This window comes from Tyto alba, unplaced genomic scaffold, assembly GCF_018691265.1.
Source record: "Tyto alba isolate M040663 unplaced genomic scaffold, T.alba_DEE_v4.0 Super-Scaffold_13, whole genome shotgun sequence".
NCBI lineage: Eukaryota > Metazoa > Chordata > Aves > Strigiformes > Tytonidae > Tyto > Tyto alba.
The window spans coordinates 19,545,507-19,563,455 of NW_024881275.1; the positions used below are offsets into that span (position 1 = coordinate 19,545,507).

Consider the following 17,949-nt stretch of genomic DNA (forward strand, 5'->3'; position numbering starts at 1 on the left):
CTGAACCGTACAAGGACTTTTCTGCCTATATGAATATCACTAGTAGGTTGAAAGTAGGACCATTAATTTAAGAAGTGGTTTCCCCTTATTCCAAAACATTTTTTTGCCCACTTGATAAAGATTTTGTACATTTCCAACTAGCTATAAATGTTCTGGTGGCACTGGAATACCTTTACCTAGCTAGTGTATTGAACAGATGAAACAAATTGGGGCAGCAGTGTAAAACCTCTTGCTACCTTTCACAAGAAGTTGAGTTTTAATACAGCCAAATATATTTGACATCTCTGCTCTGGTCAAAAGAAAATACCGTAATTTTTTTTTATAATAATGGCTACTGTTGAAATCTTTAAAATAAGCCATGTTGTTAGTGAGGTACCATTATGGCCTTATTCATTATCTATTGCTAGATAAGAGCAAAACCAACATGACAGATTAAGGGTTAGTTTCAGTCCAGGAAGTTTTTATCCTTCCAGAACTGATTTTGTATTAGCCTTACCAGTTTCTCTCAACTTACAGTACTGAAATACAAATTCAGGGACCATTTGGAGATACTGGCTACTGGTATTAATATTCTTTCATAGATAACAAGTGGTTTTCACATTTTCCCCAATAGTTTTCCAAGGCTTTCAGAAGAATCCTAAATATTAGTAGCCAAAATCATGTCAGAGAATGTCTGTAGATAGATATTAGCAACAACTTTTCACTTGGCAGAATCCCAAAACTGACTTAAGATTATCAGAGATCAATGAGCCTGTTGTGGCTTTAATGAAATTTAAACCCAGTCCTATTGCTTTTCTAAATGTTAGTTAAAAGCACCGAGACCTTCTAGTCCATCTTGAAGTTACACTGAGTTAAACTGGAGTATTTACAACCTTGCATTGTCTTGAAAGTAATGACCTGGATGAAAGTGATCTAAAGAAACTAAAAGTTCCTTTGTTACCTGTTACTCTGGCTCATGTTTCCTACTAGTGCGCTGGGAGCGATCCTTGGGTGCTATTGTCAGAGGAAAGAATCAGCCAATGACACCTGAAGCAGTGCGAGATAAATGGGAGAAAGTCTGTGACTTTGATAACGCCAGCAAACCCAGAAGTATCCAAGGTAAAGGGGACTTTGATAATGTGGATAATTTGGGCAAGGAAAGCTTAGAAGAGAATGCTTTCTTGTCAGATACTTGCTGAAACTTTACTTCAGAAGTCTACAGAACCAGTGATTCTTTTGTAAGCTTGTAACGTTAATCACTTACTGTTTCAGTACAGTCAGATCTTTTAAAGGAAATCTGTGTTCTTACCTGTAGAACTAAAATAGTTTTATGTTAAGAGTTTCTAGGGAAGCAACATCACTTTTTATGTATTACAGCCAGACTAATGGTAGTGTTTTATTTGATTGCACCTACATAGAGATAGTAGCAGTATAATACTGTGTTTTCGTTTCAGTCTTTCCATACCAAAAAGCTCTGGTCTCTTGGTATAACACAGCAAAGAAGTTCTTCTGTGCTGATGTGTGTTCCTGGGTAACATCATCCTCTTGGCTGGTGACCAAGATGACTGTCTCTTCCAATGCTTTATTTAATTTCTTTGTTCTTCCTATCATCTGTTGTTTGGTTTTGGTTTTTATTCAGCCAAAATTAGTCTGATCTTTCCTGCTGCCATACTTGCTTTTCTTTCATCTTCCAAGCTTTCTCTTTATTGTTTTATGTCTTTCTCTATTTAGATCCATAGTTATCATAGTTCATAAATGAATCTGTCGTGGTTTGAGCCTGTTTGTCAGCCAACCACCACTCAGCCACTCTCTCCCTTCTCTTCTGGCAGTAAGAAGGGACAGAGAGCCAGGTTTGGGGTTCGAGATAGAAGTGGGATGGGGAAAAAATCACCCTTTATGGGCATGAGCAAAAGGCAGACTTGTTAGGGGAAGAAAAAAAAGAACATACATTTATTACAGACACTAACAACACATAACAGAGTAGGACAGTGAGAAGCATTGCCACATCTTGAGAACACCTTCCCCCACAAGTCCGACTGCCCATCACCACATCCCTTCTTAAATACATTATCGCAGAGGCGCAGCTGATTGGCTCAGTTTTGGTGCAGAGGTGGAGCTGACTTGGAGCTGGGGGAGCTTCGAGTAGATTCTGACGGGGCTGCCCCTGTAGCCCCCTCCCCTGCTACCAAAAAACCTCCAACACTCACTCAACCCAGGACAGAATCATACAGACAATTTTCCCAACTGCTTTCCAAGATTTCTCAAGATATTACCTTTATATGGGCTTAGTAACACTGATGATTGTTTTGTTATTATGCGTGTTGCAATTTAGGTCAAAGATTGAGTATTTGTCAAATAAGGAAATGCCAGCATTTAAGTGTTTAGGGGAGAAGGAAAAGAGACATCCTTATGTACAATGCCAGTTGAATGTTAAAGATACATAGATACGTAGTAGATGTTTAATCTGTTGGTCCTAATATCCATTAGGATATTTTGTTAAAACCTTAGCAATATGTTTGTAGATGTCTAAACCAAAACCAGAATAGGAGACTCTTTGTCCTTTCCCTCAGAACTCGTTAGAGGAATATAACCAACTATGCAGTAGTTCCGTATTGCCTTACTGACTATTTTCAGTGATCTTTGGCTTGCACATGTCCCATTTCCGAACATATGTTAGTTTATAAATGTTCTTTGTCATGCTATGGAGTGGTATTTATAACAACATAATTCCAGCTTTATAGCTTCTGATCTGTTCTCCAGCCTGTCAAGTGGACTATGTTATTTTTATGGGTTACTAGCAGAAAAATGTTGTAGATAAGAATATATCTTGGAATTTGCTTCAGCATTACATATGATATTCCACATGTGCCTTTTGATGCTATTGGGTGAAAAATTAGACAAGATTTTGGACTTCTGAAGTAAATGTTCTTGCAATACAATATAGCAGGTTTCCACAGTCAGGAAATTGTAAATACTACATTATCATGAGTCTCCCATGCAGTGTACATACCTTAGTTTCTATTTTGTTAGGAACTGAGCTAAAAATGCAGGATTGTCCTTTCAGTGATATCAAGCCATAGATACTGCCAGGCTGAACGAAAACGTTCGCATTCATTGGTTGTATGTGAGAATCAGTAGAGTGGCTGAAGGAAAATTCTGAAGAAGTTAGCTGAATAGGATTTTTAGTTTGGTAGTAGAAAAAACTTTTAATATAGAAGTCTCCACTTTATTGCTTGAGGTATTCAACTGTTAAATAAAGGAAACTAATTGGAGTTCTTGCATTAAAAATGAAAAGCTACATACAGTACCTAATATCTACAAGTTAAAACTCTCCCAAAAGATTTCATTAAGTAATTTGATGCTGTGAAGAGCAATCATGTACTAACCATTATGTATAATTATAAAAAAATACCAATTAGATAAAGGATTTACTTGTAATATAGTAGAAAGTACCATAATCAGAGATGTTAATCTTGTTTCCTAATTTAGCGATAATGATAAGAGCAGTTTGACTTTAATTTTAGATTATAAAAAAGGAGGATCATCATCTCTTGGTTGGTTGGGGTTTTTTTAAAGGTAGTTTTCTTACATGTGTAACAGTCATACATAACTGAGTACTTGGACTCATGTTATACTATTTACGTAGAATTCTCTTTTTTGCATGCATAGGAGGAAGGAATTCTCTTAAAGACAAATAAATTAAATGTGTGAATGATCATGCATTTAGAGCCCTGTCTAGCAAAGCACTCATTTGATGTTTAACTTGATCATGTTTGTAGTTGTGTATTTTAGCTAAGGTCGTTCTGCTGGAGATGCTGAACTCTTGAAGACAATGGAAGTACTGTCTCATCTTTATGTTTTAGCGATGGTCTTTTAAGAAATGAAAACATTTAAGACCAGTTCAAGTAAAAAGATCTGAATTCTTCTTTCCATTTTTTTTTAACTTTTTTAAGCACTTCAGTTTGTAGGTTTAACTTGTTCTCTTGGCACATAAACTGAATAAAGCTAAAAAACTCTTGGTTGTGTACCAGAATATGCTTTTATAGGCTTTGTGCAATTTATTTAATAGGAAATAATTATCACTTGATTTGGCAGATGATGCTAATTCAGTAACTCATTGAAGTTTCTCAGATACCATGACAGTGTGCTCAGTAAAACAATCTTTCTTGGTACTTAGCCTGCATCTTTCTAGATGAGCAGCTGCTGATTTGTGCAGTATAGTGTCTTGCCCAATCTCTTCCCGTTACCCCAAAAGCTATCCGACACAGTCAGTGTAACTGACTATGCCTGCCTTTTCACTTTCAAGGCCTCAAGTATCTTTGAGTATTCTCTGTAGTTATTACCTAAGCTTTACAAGCTTAGTCCTTAATGTACTTGGAGAAGTTCTGGCAGTTCCTCTGTACTCCTACAGAGTTTCAAGTATAGTCCTGTTAACTAGCTAAAGATACAATTACTTGTGCATTCACTACATGATGTCTTTTTAACAACAGAAAAATCTGAGAACAGACTTTTTTTTTTTTTTTTTAAGAAGCTATGTGAGAATTAAGGCCTTAGGAAGTTGAATATGGAGTGTTGCTGCTGTGTGTTCTCCTACTTTCACTTTGCCAGGAATGAAAGATAACCATCTATTTAATGCAACATGAAAATGTCACTGCTTCTGAGGCAGCTGTGATTCTGCAGTGGCATGTGTTAGGTTTTTTTCCTAATTTTCATGATGTAATTTTCTTACTAATGATTAAACTGAAATAATAGTTTTAGCTTACTTCATAATACTTCAGAACAAGCTAGAAATATTTCAAGAAAAGTAAGGCATAATCAGGGCCTTAAGGTTAGGACACAGAATCAACTTACAGCGTGCATCAGTGAGTCACTGTACAGTCTCCCTGTATGCCCTTAGGCAGCAGCAATTGCAGAGTAATGTGACTTGGCTTAACTAGTATTAGAAAATAATTGCTCAGGCTCTCATTTGCAGCAGGATCTAGTGATCAGATGTAATTCCATGTTTTGAAATACTGAGAGGTCCTGGACTCCTGTGCATAAGCAGAAAGACCAAATTAAATATGATGCACTACATATTCTGAAGCTTCTGTATGTGCAGGAGGTCACAGCTGCACACTGCATTGTATTCCCTCTCAGACAGAGCTAGACCCAGTAGCTCTTGCCTCCACAATAGGCTACTTGCTCTTGTGTCTTACTCTGATTCTTCCTGTTATGCAAAGGGAGACATCAGATTGTGTTGAGATAGGTGAAAGACAACCGTCCATGTCAGGCAGACTGTATTCTGTATATAGCATTCCGTAGTATATATTGCACAGGTTAGTGTGTTTAGTTTTGTTACCTAGGAAAACAATTCATTTTCTGTCACCTATACAAGGCAATCTCTCTTGGTTTTGATTTCTTTGTTGTGAAGATATGTGCCAGTTTCAGCTAATTCTAGTATTTTAGAAGTGTGTAATCTGCTCTTACATTCACGTGCATTTTTAATTCTCTTGGAAGCTGTCAAAGTACAGAAAACAACTTGACTATTCTCACTGGCTGACTTCTGGCTTATCTCTGGTATAGAGCAAATTAATATAAAACACACAGAAAGCATGTATGTATACTTTGTGTATATATAAAGAAAAATCTAGTGTTATAAGAAAACTGTTACAGCTTCCCTTTATTAAAAAAAAAAAAAATACACAAAAAACCCCAAAACACCAAAATAAAAAACAACTAAAAAAACAGGAAAAAAAAAAAAAAGGCTTTTCTGCCTGTATTGGTGATATTCTAGTAACTTGCTTATGCTTTTCAGGCAACTCAAAGGGATGGCATCTTAAAAGTAGCTTTGATACTAACAGATGAAAACCACCTTGACCGATAAAGTGTAACATACACTTTCTGCTGATACCTCTCAAGAAAATTGGGACTAGAACCATAGATATATCTCATGTGGTTGATGTCTGTCACAGATATAAAGAAATAAACCCAGGAGTCCTTGAAAGAACATTCCATCCTTAAAGACAACTTCTTCTGCATAATAAGCTTTGAAAACCAATGAGACTGTTCCTAAATGATTCTGGTATGATCCAGGTCAAATGCTGTTGCTCATTACTAATATAATAGTGGGCTAAAGTTTAAAAGAACAATTTTGGTGAAGCCTTTGACATTGAGGTTGAACAACACAGTATCTCACATTTTAAAAAGTGTAGAAAGGAGGAACGGTGGAACTACTGGCCTGTCAGCCTCACCTGTGTGCTTAGGAAAATCATGGAACAGATTCTTCTAGAAGTTAAGCTAAGGCACATGGAGGAGAGGGAAATGATTTGAGATGGCTGACATGGCTTTACCAAGAAGAAGTCTTGCCTGACCAACCTAGTAGCCTTCTGTGAGGGCATGACTACATCAGTGGACAAGGGAAGTGCTACAGATGCCATCAATAGGGACATCTGTAAGGCCTTTGATGTGGTCTATCATAACGTCCTTCTCTCTAAGTTGGAGAGAAGGGTTTGATAGGTAGACTGTTTGGTGGATGAGGAGTTGGTTGGATTGTTGCACCCAGAAGGTAGTGGTCAATGGCTCAAAGTCCAAGTGGAGGTCAGTGACCAGTGGTGTTCCTCAGAGGTCTGGACTGAAACCAGTACTGTTTAATATCTTCATCAGTGACATGGACAGTGGGATCAAGTGTGTCTTCAGCAAGTTTACAGATGACAGCAAGCTGAGTTGTCATGCCTGAGGGGTGGGATGCCATCCAGAGGGACCTGGACAAGCTCAAGAAGGCTGGGGAGTGAAGGGATTGAGAGCAGCCCTGCGGAGGAGGATGTGGGGGTACTGGTAGATTAAAAGCTGGACGCGAGCCAGCAATGTGCGCTTGCAGCCCAGAAAGCCGACTGTATCCTGGGCTGCATCAAGAGAAACGTGGCCAGAAGATCAATAGATGTTATTTTCCCTCTCTGCTCTGGTGAGACCCTACCCTGAGTACTGCATCCAGCTCTGGAGCGCTCAGCACAAGAAAGACATGGATGTGTTGGAGCAGGGCCAGAGAAGGGCTGCAAAAATGATCAGAGGAATGGAATATCTCTCTTGTGAAGAAAGGCTGAGAAAGTTGCGGTTGTTCAGTCTGGAGAAGAGAACCTCGGGGGAGACCTTATAGTGGCCTTTCAGTACTCAAACGAGTCTTATAAGAAACATGGAGACAAACATTTTACAAGGGCCTGTTGCAATAGGACAAGGAGTGATGGTTTTAAACTAAAAGAGGGTAGAATCGGACTAGATACAGGGAAGAAATTTTCTACAGTGAGGGTGGTGAAGTGCTGTAACAGGTTACCCAGAGAGGTGGTAGATGCCCCATCCCTGGAAACATTCAAGGTCAGGCTAGATGGGGCTCTGAGCAGCCTTGTCTAGTTAAAGATGTTCCTGCTTATTGTAGGGGGGTTTGGACTAGATGACCTTTAAAGATTCATTCCAATCCAAACCATTCTGTGATCATAGTGTTCAGCCAGACACTAGCCAGCTGTCGAGGTTTAGGCCTGATTGGCAGTCAACCACAATGCAGCAGCTCTCTCTCCCTTCCCCTCTGGCAATGAGAAGGGACAGAGAGCCAGGCTTGGGGTTCAAGATAGGACTGGGATGGGGAAAAATCCTCCCTTTTATGATCACGAGCAAAAGGCAGACTCGTTAGGGGAAGAAAAAAACCCCATGCATTTATTACAGACACTAACAACACATAACAGAGTAGGACAGTGAGAAGCATTGCCACATCTTGAGAACACCTTCCCCCCACCCCTCCCTTCTTCCCGGGCTCAGCTCTGCTCCCGATATCTCTACCTCCTCCCCCAGTGGCGCAGGGGCAGGGAATGGGGGGTGCAGTCAGTGCTGCCAGTTCTTCATGTTCGGTGAGGGGAGTGTCCGAAACTTGTTCCTCCTGCTCCATCGCGGTCCCCCTCTCACAGGAGACAGTCCTCCACAAACTTTCTCTGACATGAATTCCTCCCACGGGCCGCAGCGTTCCCCACACTGCTCCGTCATGGGTCACTAACTTCCTCCGACTGGATTCCCTCCCACGGCTGCAGCCCTTCCCGAGCTGCTCCGGCGTGGGACTCCCCCGCATGCTGCAATCCTCCCAGTGCTGAATTACAGCAGCGGGGCTACCTTTTCCCACGAGACCCCGGCCTTCTTTGGGCACAGCACCTTGATCAGCTGAGCAGGAGCAACAGGCCACAAATCAGTGTCTGCTCCACCGTATATTTCCATGGGTGGCAGGGGGGGCCGCCCTGCCGTCTCACCACAGGATCCAGGGGGGTCTCTGCTCCGGCACACCTCCCCCCTCCTTTCTTCCTCCGTTCCTCCACGGACCTTGGTGTTCACGCAGCTGCAGCAACTCCCCCTCACAAGTCCCACTGCCCGTTATCACGTCCCTTCTTAAATACGTTATCGCAGAGGCGCAGCTGATTGGCTCAGTTTCCAAACAAGTGGAGCTGACGTGGAGCTGGGGGAGCTTCGAGGAGCTTCTCACAGGGGACCACCCCGATAGCCCCCTCCCCTGCCACCAAAAAACTCCACCACTCACTCAACCCAGGACACCAGCTCACCAATTTGAGAGTCAAATCATATAGTCTGGAAGAAAGACTCCCTGAGATTTTAGTATTCTGCACCATCATTAAATTATAGGTTTTCTTTATAGTGTTTGTCTTAATGATGACGTTGCATGTAAATTACATGTTAGTAATATTCTTTTCAGATTTCACCATTAAGAATGATAGTTATGTTCCTGTTTGGAAATAGGTTGTGGATGTGAAAAGTTGAGGAAACATTCAGTTTTACTTGGAGGTCAAAGCTGTATTTTCCTTTGAAGATTTAAAGCAATGTGAAATCCTTTTATTTGGTTGATGCAAGAGATGTAGAAAGTTCTCCTAGCATCTCAGTATTTTTTTTCATTCATTCATTTCATGATTGATAAAAGAGATTACCTTTTAAAGGGTTCTTGTAAATTACAAATCTCTTGTTTTGCACCTTGTCACATTTCGTAAATGTCATAACCTTATGCCCAGTTACAGCAGTGCTTGTACCCAGAGGTAAAATTTTGTCTTTGGCAGAAGACATATGTGACAACGTGTTTGTTTCATAGATGTTCTTTTTCTTCATGAGATTTAAGCCACAGATAAAACGTGATGATTTTGGCAGTGAGACTGGAAAGCAACAAATAGTTTAGGAAATCAGGATTCTGCAAGAAGGTAGGCGGCTGACTGAGTATATTTAGGTAATTGCTGTGCAATAGAGCAACAGTGCAAGTCAGTATGGGCATAGGGATTTTGAAGTGGAGGGGAGCAGCTTTCAAGGTAAAGGTAGTTAAACAATGATTTTGTAGTCCTCTGATCTAAGCACTTTTCTGTTTTTTCTGTGCATGATTCTCATCAATTTTTGTTTTATTCTTTCCAACACATGAATGTTAATATTGATTTTAGCTATACTGAGCTTCAAGAGCAAGCTGTTCTTGATGGCCTAACTTTACCATAGCTGAGTTCTGTATCTCAGCCATGCATCATCTTGTTTGTAATCTTGGCTTTGTTCAAGCCCCATATTTATTTATATGTATGTTTGTATGTTATTTGGGAAGGAGGGTAACTGCCAGGAAATGACACCTGTTACTTGTATTGCATTTCAAGATATGGAAAGCAGTAATAATTTTCAGATGTTTATTTCTGAGGCAGTTGAAACGTAATAATCATTATCTTCTCCTTAATCTTGTGGTTCAGGGAATGAAGCAACCTATTTACCGACATATTCCTGTTGTCTTGAATGGTGACGTATAGCGCCAGTTGTGTTTTAGACACTTGAATTAGGTGTCATGGTAGACTGCTGGGTGCAGAACTGATGGAATGTAAGTTATATAGAGATCATTACCATAAATGGTTGTGTAGATGCCTGTAAAATGCAGCACTAGGCTCAATTTACAGATGTATATTTGTTGTGTTTAATTGGGAAGCACTAGGCTGTATGCCATTTGCTGGCATTTTTGCTGTGTGTCTAACCGGAATGTCTTATTTATGGCTATTTATAAGTGATTTTTTTCAATTCCTTTCTCTAGAGTCCATAACTGTATTGAATGATGCTCTGAGTCAGATAGAGTCTCAAGGGAATGTTTCTATGAATTCAACAAGCTCTGGATCACTGGTCTCTTCATCTGTTGATATGGTAAGTACCTCTGTCTACCAGATGCATTCAAAGTGAGGTGGAACCTTGAGCAGAGAGACTTATTTTACTGATCAGCTTCTACTCTGGCTTGTTGTCTGCAAAAAGAAGGGTGGGTTTTAAACTGTGAAGAGAGGAAGCAGAGTAAGAAACATCTCCAGACTTCATTCTTTATTTTTTTACTGATGATGGGAAAACTTAAGGCTAAATAGACTGAATAATGCAGAATGCAAGTGCTTGTGAGTTCTGTAAAACTCTTTAGTTAGGATGTTGTTCAGAAAAGGGGCAGAGGATGGGCCTTGCTAGGCAGTGTGGTTTTGCTCGGGCTCCTTCTCCATATATAGATAATTTTTCCTTTTTTCAATCTTATTACGGTTTTAATTACTTCATTTGTGGTTTGTTTTAGAAAAATTCTTACGCATTGCTGGGAGCAGAGCTGTAGGAAGTTAACTACTTTTTCTTGAAGCAAATTGATTGCAACAAGATACAATGCATTATATTATGCTTGCTTGTACTGCAACAAATACATATTTTATGGTATATTTATTATTCATACTTAATGTTTACATGTGACTATAAAGAAAATGCTCAAATGTGAATTTTGTTTGATATGAGACTTACAGAAAGAATGCAAGTGCGATATTAACTATTACCAATTTTTATTTTATGCTGATTTTTAATTTCCAGGAAAGTGTTATTGGCCGGGAATTGGCTACCACTGTCTATAAATATACTCACTTAGAGCCTATTCTATATGCCCTTGGTGTGGGAATGTCAAGTAAGGATCCAGATCACCTAAAATTTCTCTTTGAAGGAAGTGAAGAGTTCTGCTGTCTACCTAGCTTTGGAGTAATTCCTGCTCAGGTTTCGATGTTTGATGGTGTTCCTTCTCTTCCAGGACTAAATATGGATGTCACACAGGTATGGAAGACTTGAGTAGCTAATTTTGTTTGTTCTTTATATAACTTTAAGGTGACTTTAATTAGTGTGTTTGTAATAAGTTCTCTTTATTCTATAAAAAGAAAATGCAGTATTTTTTATTCTTACATCTTAAGAAATTATTCATTTTCTTTACTTGTATAACCTCTGTCTTCATAAGATGGTATGAACGATCAATGTTTTGTTAAATTTTAATGTGGGTTCACAATGATTTCACTAAACCACAGAAGTTTAAAACTTTCTTTGAAAATATTTTCTGTTGGGGGTGAAATTGGAAAAAACAGAACAAAAAAACTTGTGGTTTTTTTTAATTTATTTTTTTTTTCCTGACCATTTTCTAAAATAACAGTATATTTCCTTGCAATTATGATGGGGGAAGCAATAGAATATATTGATTGTTGTTATACTGCTGCCTTTCTTTACGTAGATGCTGCATGGTGAGCAATATCTGGAACTGTATAAAATGTTGCCAACCTCAGGTCAGTCCTTTTGTGTTGCTGATTTCTTTTCACTATGACAGCAGTTCCTGTAGCCATATTATAAATGGGAACAGGGAAGCTCTGTTTCCAACTGGATTATTTGCATAATTTTTTTTACAAGGGGTGGAGAAGAGAGACAACCTGTTGTGTTACTGAAGGATTCTGAAACTGTTCTTGGGATCAGGTGTTGCTTTTCTACAGTATATGTAGTAAACTCATGCGTAATTTTTGATGTACAAGCAAATACACTACATGCTGGTATATTATGTGATTTGATACAAACTAGCAGAACTTTTAATTCTTTCTGTCAGGTTGTATTATAGAACTTTTGGGATGTTTGCCTAAGGATTCTTCAACATTGGTTGCAACTGTGTGCCCATAAGAGGATAAGATTTAAATTATATATGCAAAGGAGGAATGGACATCATGATGAGGAGGTTAAAAACCAGTTACTTTGCTTCCTGTCAAAATTCTCAAGATACTAGTTACTGCAATAGCAAGCTCTATTCAAAGATGGCTGTGTTTTTGCAGAGTAGAAACTCTTAAGAAGCGCTCACTAGACTCATTCAGGATATGTGTGCATGTGTCTGGGTTTTTTCTTTAGTAATTTTTAAAAATTAACTTTTCCAGAGTGTAGGAGGAAAAAAAAAAATTGCAAGCCACAGATAAATGGCATAATTTCTTGTTGAAATAAAAAGATGTGTGAAAGTAGTATTAACTTCAAAGAAGACTGATAATTAATAATGGATTGCCAGGACTTCATAAAGCTTGTTATTTTTCCATTCCATAGGCTGATTATGTAAACATACATGATTAAATATCTCTCTAGAATAATAACCTCTTTAGAGACAAACTTCATAAATCTACAGGACCAGGCCCTGAGCTCGAGCTTCTCTTCTGTAGTAATGTAGTCTCAGCCCTCTTTAAATTTGTGGACAATTCTTAAGTGATTTGAGCTATCTTTGAAGTTAGCAGTGTGTTTGAGTCTGAAATGTGATTTGTGTTTAGCTCTGAATACATAAACCATAGTGAAAATCCATCCAAAAAAAAAAAAAAAAATTCCTCACATCTGCAAAACAAATTTTGCAAATATTCCCAGACACTTCTGTTATAATAATTATGATTGTGATTACTATGAGTATTACCATGATTATTATCTCTACTCTTATTATTGTTAGTGAGGAAGTGTAAAGAGTGATCTGTGGACTTCATTGCTGAAGCAAAACTTTACAACATGTATGTGTTCTTTTCGTACAGGGCAGTTAACTTCAGTTTCAACCATTGCTGATATTCTTGACAAAGGATCAGGAGCAGTCTTGCTTATAGATGGTAAGAAGGTTTATAATTTTTGGAGGGGATGCAGTAAAATTTGACAGGCTCAGTTTCTAACTAGCTGTACTAATAACTGCCAGCCTTCCATAGTAAAAGCTGCTAGCTTATTAAATTTCAATGAGCTCTGAGAAAAGAGCTAATTAACAATAGCTGTATAAATGTATAATAACTGTTCTTGGGCAGTTAAAGTACTGAAATAAGAACGCTCTCTTTGGAAAAAGATTTCAGACAAAGTTTCTTTTACTTCCTATGTAGACTAGGTGGAATAGTGCATTATACAAACTGAACAAAGTTCTTTAATAATAATACTTAGTCCTATCTGAAGGGAGCCATTTTAGATTCTGCCACCCTTCAGCAAAGGGGTGTGTGAGCATTGTACTTCTGTTTTGTGGGGTGGTTTGCAAAGATTAGTCCTAAGTCTGTGCTGCGTAGACTTATCTGCGAAGCAGCCCTCTTTAAGAGCATGTCCTCTGTTCTTTTTTTATGTCTACATTATTATTTTCTAAACAAAACAGAAATCCATTTCCTTCCTCTTGTTCAAGTTAAAGGATCAGAATGTCTCTGGGAAGTTGATAAGTGGTCATTTTCAGAATTTTGATATCTTTATGTGTTATTATACCAAGGTCCCTTGGGAAATTAGACTGCATGGGCATGTTAATAGGAAGTGAATCTCTAAACACTTTTGAGCTTTTATTCCTTCAGTGTGCAGATAAAACTGTGAAAAGGCCTTTACTGTCCCTTTGTTCCTCTGAGTTATGTTTTGCTTCCATACTGAGCTAACGTTAAGCCTGTCTATTTCTACAACACAGAAAAGTTCTTTTTGTGAGTAGAGTCCTAGGGGTTTTTAAATTTCTTCTGGAACTGGAAATGAACATTACTAGCAATACTGTAAATTTCAGACTAAGGTGGAAGGGAATGGAATAGGCATGAAATGGAAATAGGAGGGTGAATCACACTTCAGTGTAAGAAGTTTAATTTCTTCAAAAGAACATACAGGTGACCTTAAGCTAAAGCGTGCTCTGGAGCTATTCTCATACAAAATACTAGTATGGCTATTTGTATGAGTTGATAATGTGCTTTACACACTAGGGATTCTTAATAGCTTCTAATGCTTCATATTTTACGGCACAATTCTATCATATTTAAATAAATTGCCAAAGCAGTGTGAGATGTTAAAATAAATATTAATTTCAGCATTCGCTTTTTAGATATTTTTAGCATCTTGAATGTCATCAGCACTTGATAGATTATTTTCTAATTTTAATGCTTTCATATAGATAAAATTAATGATAAGGTTATTTGAAACAGATCATTAGTCTTCACTAGTCAGAAAGTGACTTGCAACAGTGTGACATGAAAGTGTGACCATTGTCTCTTTGGTTGTTAAAATGAGCTTTGTCATGTTTGAAGCTGAACTTTTCTCTTTAATAACAAATTCTGGCTCTATGGAAAAGGAGATTGAAGATAATATGTGACCTTCCTCTTTTGTTGTCTTTCAGTGAATACCTATTGTGGAGAGGACCTAGTGTGTTATAATCAGTTCTCTTTATTTTTTGTTGGAGCTGGAGGATTTGGTGGAAAACGAACATCAGAAAAGGCCAAGGTAAATTCATGCATATTTATATAAAAAATTGCATTAAAAAATTCTGTCAGCAGTGCAGGAAAAATATTTTCTATATCAACTAGGAAGGATGCACTAGCACTTGAGCAGTGTGGCAATACAAACTAGATTGGAATTTAAATACTTCTGTTCATTGGAGATTATGAGTGAAAAAGTACTTTTCAGGGCCTGGGAAACCAGTGGTTTTGTTTTGACAGGGAGAAAAGTGAGTTGCTAAACATGTCATCCAACTGATGACATATTCCTACATTCAAATATTTGAAATTACAGATATAGAATATCCTAATGGAAAACAGAATAGGAGGTTCTCTGGAAAATGTTTAAAATCTAAATTCTGTGGACTTGGAATTAGAAAATTATGTCTGAAGTTAAAATAAAATTGAAAATCATATAAAATGCATGATGATGTGGACAGAATGCTCCTTTAGAAGATTCATATTAGCCCTTTTAGAAGAGGGTCTTTTGAAGTCCCCAGTGTAGCAGGCTGTAATCAGACCCAATTTGTCCCAGCTAGTTCCATAGAAGTGGTAAAATCTGCTACGTATTGTACTTTGAGCTGTGCTAAATTCCTTAAAATCCTGCTTCTGTAGGTCAGACAGAAGATGCTATCTGTTCAACTGTCCAAATTTGGCAAGAATCTTACTGACTTTTGGTTTTATGAAACCCAAATGTAAGCTTTACAAACAAAAGAAACTTTATGTGTTTTGATTTTTATCTATTCAGTTACTCCCAATCACACTCTCCATAAATGAACAGATGAGGAAAGTTACTAATTTCTTGTTAAAAGCTAGCTTGGGAAAGGTTTAATTTTCACAATCTACTTTTGATCAGAAAAATTTTGAGACACCTCTTAGGTCAAAACAAGAACAGAGAAGTGGCTTTTGTTTGTAAGTCTTGGTCTTCTCAAGTAGATTCGGGGATCTCTACCTCTCTTATACGTTGCTTTAAGAGCAGATTTTTTTGGCTGCTGTTGTTTGAACATGGGTATCAAGGAGAGTGACAAAGAAGTTGAGATTTTAGATACTTTGTCTAGGGGCCTATTACAGAGCTGCTGGTTTGTGACAAATTGGCTCATAACAGACTCCTGATTTAAACCTGTCTCAGCTCTGCTGTCATGATCGCATTTCAATTTCTGCCTCACTGGTTACATCTCCAGTTGGGACTGTGTGTTGTGGGTTTAGTGTTACAGTGTGTTCTGCTGCTCCACCTCAGAGATTTATTTGCTTCTGTTTAAAGGGATGCAGAGGCTATTTATATTTCAAAATAATTTGATGCTTAGTGATAATTTCATATGTATGTATACATAGAGTGTTCATGTTTTTCCTTATGTGTTAAATTTATGCTGCCAGGTCATATGTCAGTATTGCTAGATGTTGATCTAGTAAAAAGACTAGCTTAGTAAAAAGCGGAGAAGTACTCAAATGTGTGGCGTTAGGTTTGAACTTGCAATTTCCAGAAGAGATCTCTAGGTGTAGCTCTTTATAAATCTATGTATTTGCGTGAAAGAGGTTTGGAAAGCATAAAGAGGAAAAGAAAGAAATAGCATTATAGTTTCTCACTTCCAGTGGAGCAGAACTCCTGCATTTGGGAGGGAGTTAGCAAATGACAGTGTCACATCAACACATACTGTGTATGTCCAAATGCATGAAGTAGCTGTTCAGGTATCTGACATATAACTATTGTCTGTTTCAGTACTATGTTTAAGGGTAGTGCCAGCTGTGACCGAATGTTGTTATTGTGAACTAGAGCCTTGAGGCTCTACAATAATAAACAATCAGTTGAATACAGGCTATTTTAAGCTCAGTATTTTTGAAAATTTATAATGAAATACCTAGGTTTTGTACATCTGTAATACTGTAGGTAATGTTCTTTGGGATTTTTGGATGTAAACTTAGAAGTTTTTTGTCTTAAATCTGTATCAATTATATAGAAGTTTTTCCATATGTAACTTTACAAATCAAATCTTGAAATGCCTGGTGCTTCAAAGAGAAATGGGAAAAGCCTTTGTGTAGTAGAAGAAAGTCACAGAATATTATTTCAGACAGTGTATAAAGGTCTTTGATGGAGCCCTTAATTCTTCTGTAATCAGACTTTATAATAGTGTATGTAAGTAAAATAGTGGTTCAAAGGACATGTTGCTTATCTATAGTCACATCAGTGAGTCCAGTGTAGTGCCTTGTCACGTTTTAGTTAAACACTGCACTTGAGTCAATTGCAACTTCTTCACTCCAGTGAAGTATGAGAATGCTATATTAATGATTTTATATTTTAAAATATAAAGAATACCTGTTTCAGTCAGCAGTCCTTCTTGTGATAGAAGAAAACAAAGTATAGTCCAGTTAAGACAACACAGCAACAGCAAATTCAACATATGACTCTGGATGCAAGAGGCCAGTTTCAAACAAATTTTCCCGCCTTGTCTTCGCAAACCTTCACAATTAAAGACTCTCATGGACCTCTGTACCAAAAAGAGATCCCATGCTGATCAGACATATTTTATAATATGTCTTTTTGTCACTTTACACGTTTATTGTATCTGCAAACTGAGGAGAATAAACTTCCAAGTTGAGGTCTATGATGAGCAACACATTGTGTAAATCACATCTCTCCTCTTGAATTGGGGTTTTCTTACCCTAGTAGCAGAGAAATTTCCTTAATTATTCATATGTGGGCTAGTTTTAGTGTTTTAGTGGCTTGGTAGGTCAAGTTGAGTTTCTCTAAGCCAACTGGAAATAGATTGGCAAGCCATTCTTGTTTTGAAATCATGTTAGGTAGTGTCCTTGTTATTAAGCTTATTAATGTGTAGGTCCATTGTGGTTCTCTGAGTTGACAAGAGCAGGAGCGATGTTATCAAGTCTTCTACCCAAGAGGTGGCTTTGCTCTGCTGTTAATGAACAAGAAAGAGCCTTTGCTGTTATTAGATTTGAAACTACACAGCACTCGGTTTCCTTTGATTTCTCTTTTCTCTGGTGGAGTTTACACAAACTAAGATTAAGTAGAATTACTACAGGTGAGATTCTAGTTGTTTCATTTCACAGCCTACTCGAGTTTCTCTTTGTTCAGGCTTTTTCATTTGTTTGTTTTGAAAACCCAGAGAAGAGGAGGGGGAGGGGAGAAGACTTCAGCTACTTTAATAGTTTTGAATTGGTTATGGTGTTCTTAGTGTTTATCGTGATCTAGGATGGTCTCTATCAGTCTGTTGGTAAAGTTTATATCATCAAAATGAACAATCAAGCTGTAGATCGCACAAGGAGCAGCTTTTTTACAATAATGTGAGGCTTAATATGCACCATGTAATTGCAAAACAACGGAAAAAAGTGCAAAACAAAAAAGAGCTGGAAGCTGTTGAAGGCCAAAAGTGATGTATTCCATGAGGGAGGTAGTAAATAATTTTGTACTCCATTGCGCTTTTAAAAGTATTATTTTAAA

The 17,949-nt window shown here is 37.8% G+C and overlaps 1 protein-coding gene across 1 annotated transcript in view; it reads left to right on the top strand.

Moving 5' to 3' along the window:
* Window positions 1-17,949, top strand: part of HSD17B4 (hydroxysteroid 17-beta dehydrogenase 4) — a 69,248-nt gene that overhangs the window by 15,183 nt on the left and 36,116 nt on the right. The window contains exons 11-16 of the mRNA XM_042787679.1: window positions 970-1,098; window positions 10,046-10,152; window positions 10,837-11,070; window positions 11,516-11,567; window positions 12,825-12,896; window positions 14,399-14,502. Coding sequence (XP_042643613.1) covers window positions 970-1,098; window positions 10,046-10,152; window positions 10,837-11,070; window positions 11,516-11,567; window positions 12,825-12,896; window positions 14,399-14,502 — 698 coding nt within the window. The remainder of the gene's footprint in view (window positions 1-969; window positions 1,099-10,045; window positions 10,153-10,836; window positions 11,071-11,515; window positions 11,568-12,824; window positions 12,897-14,398; window positions 14,503-17,949) is intronic.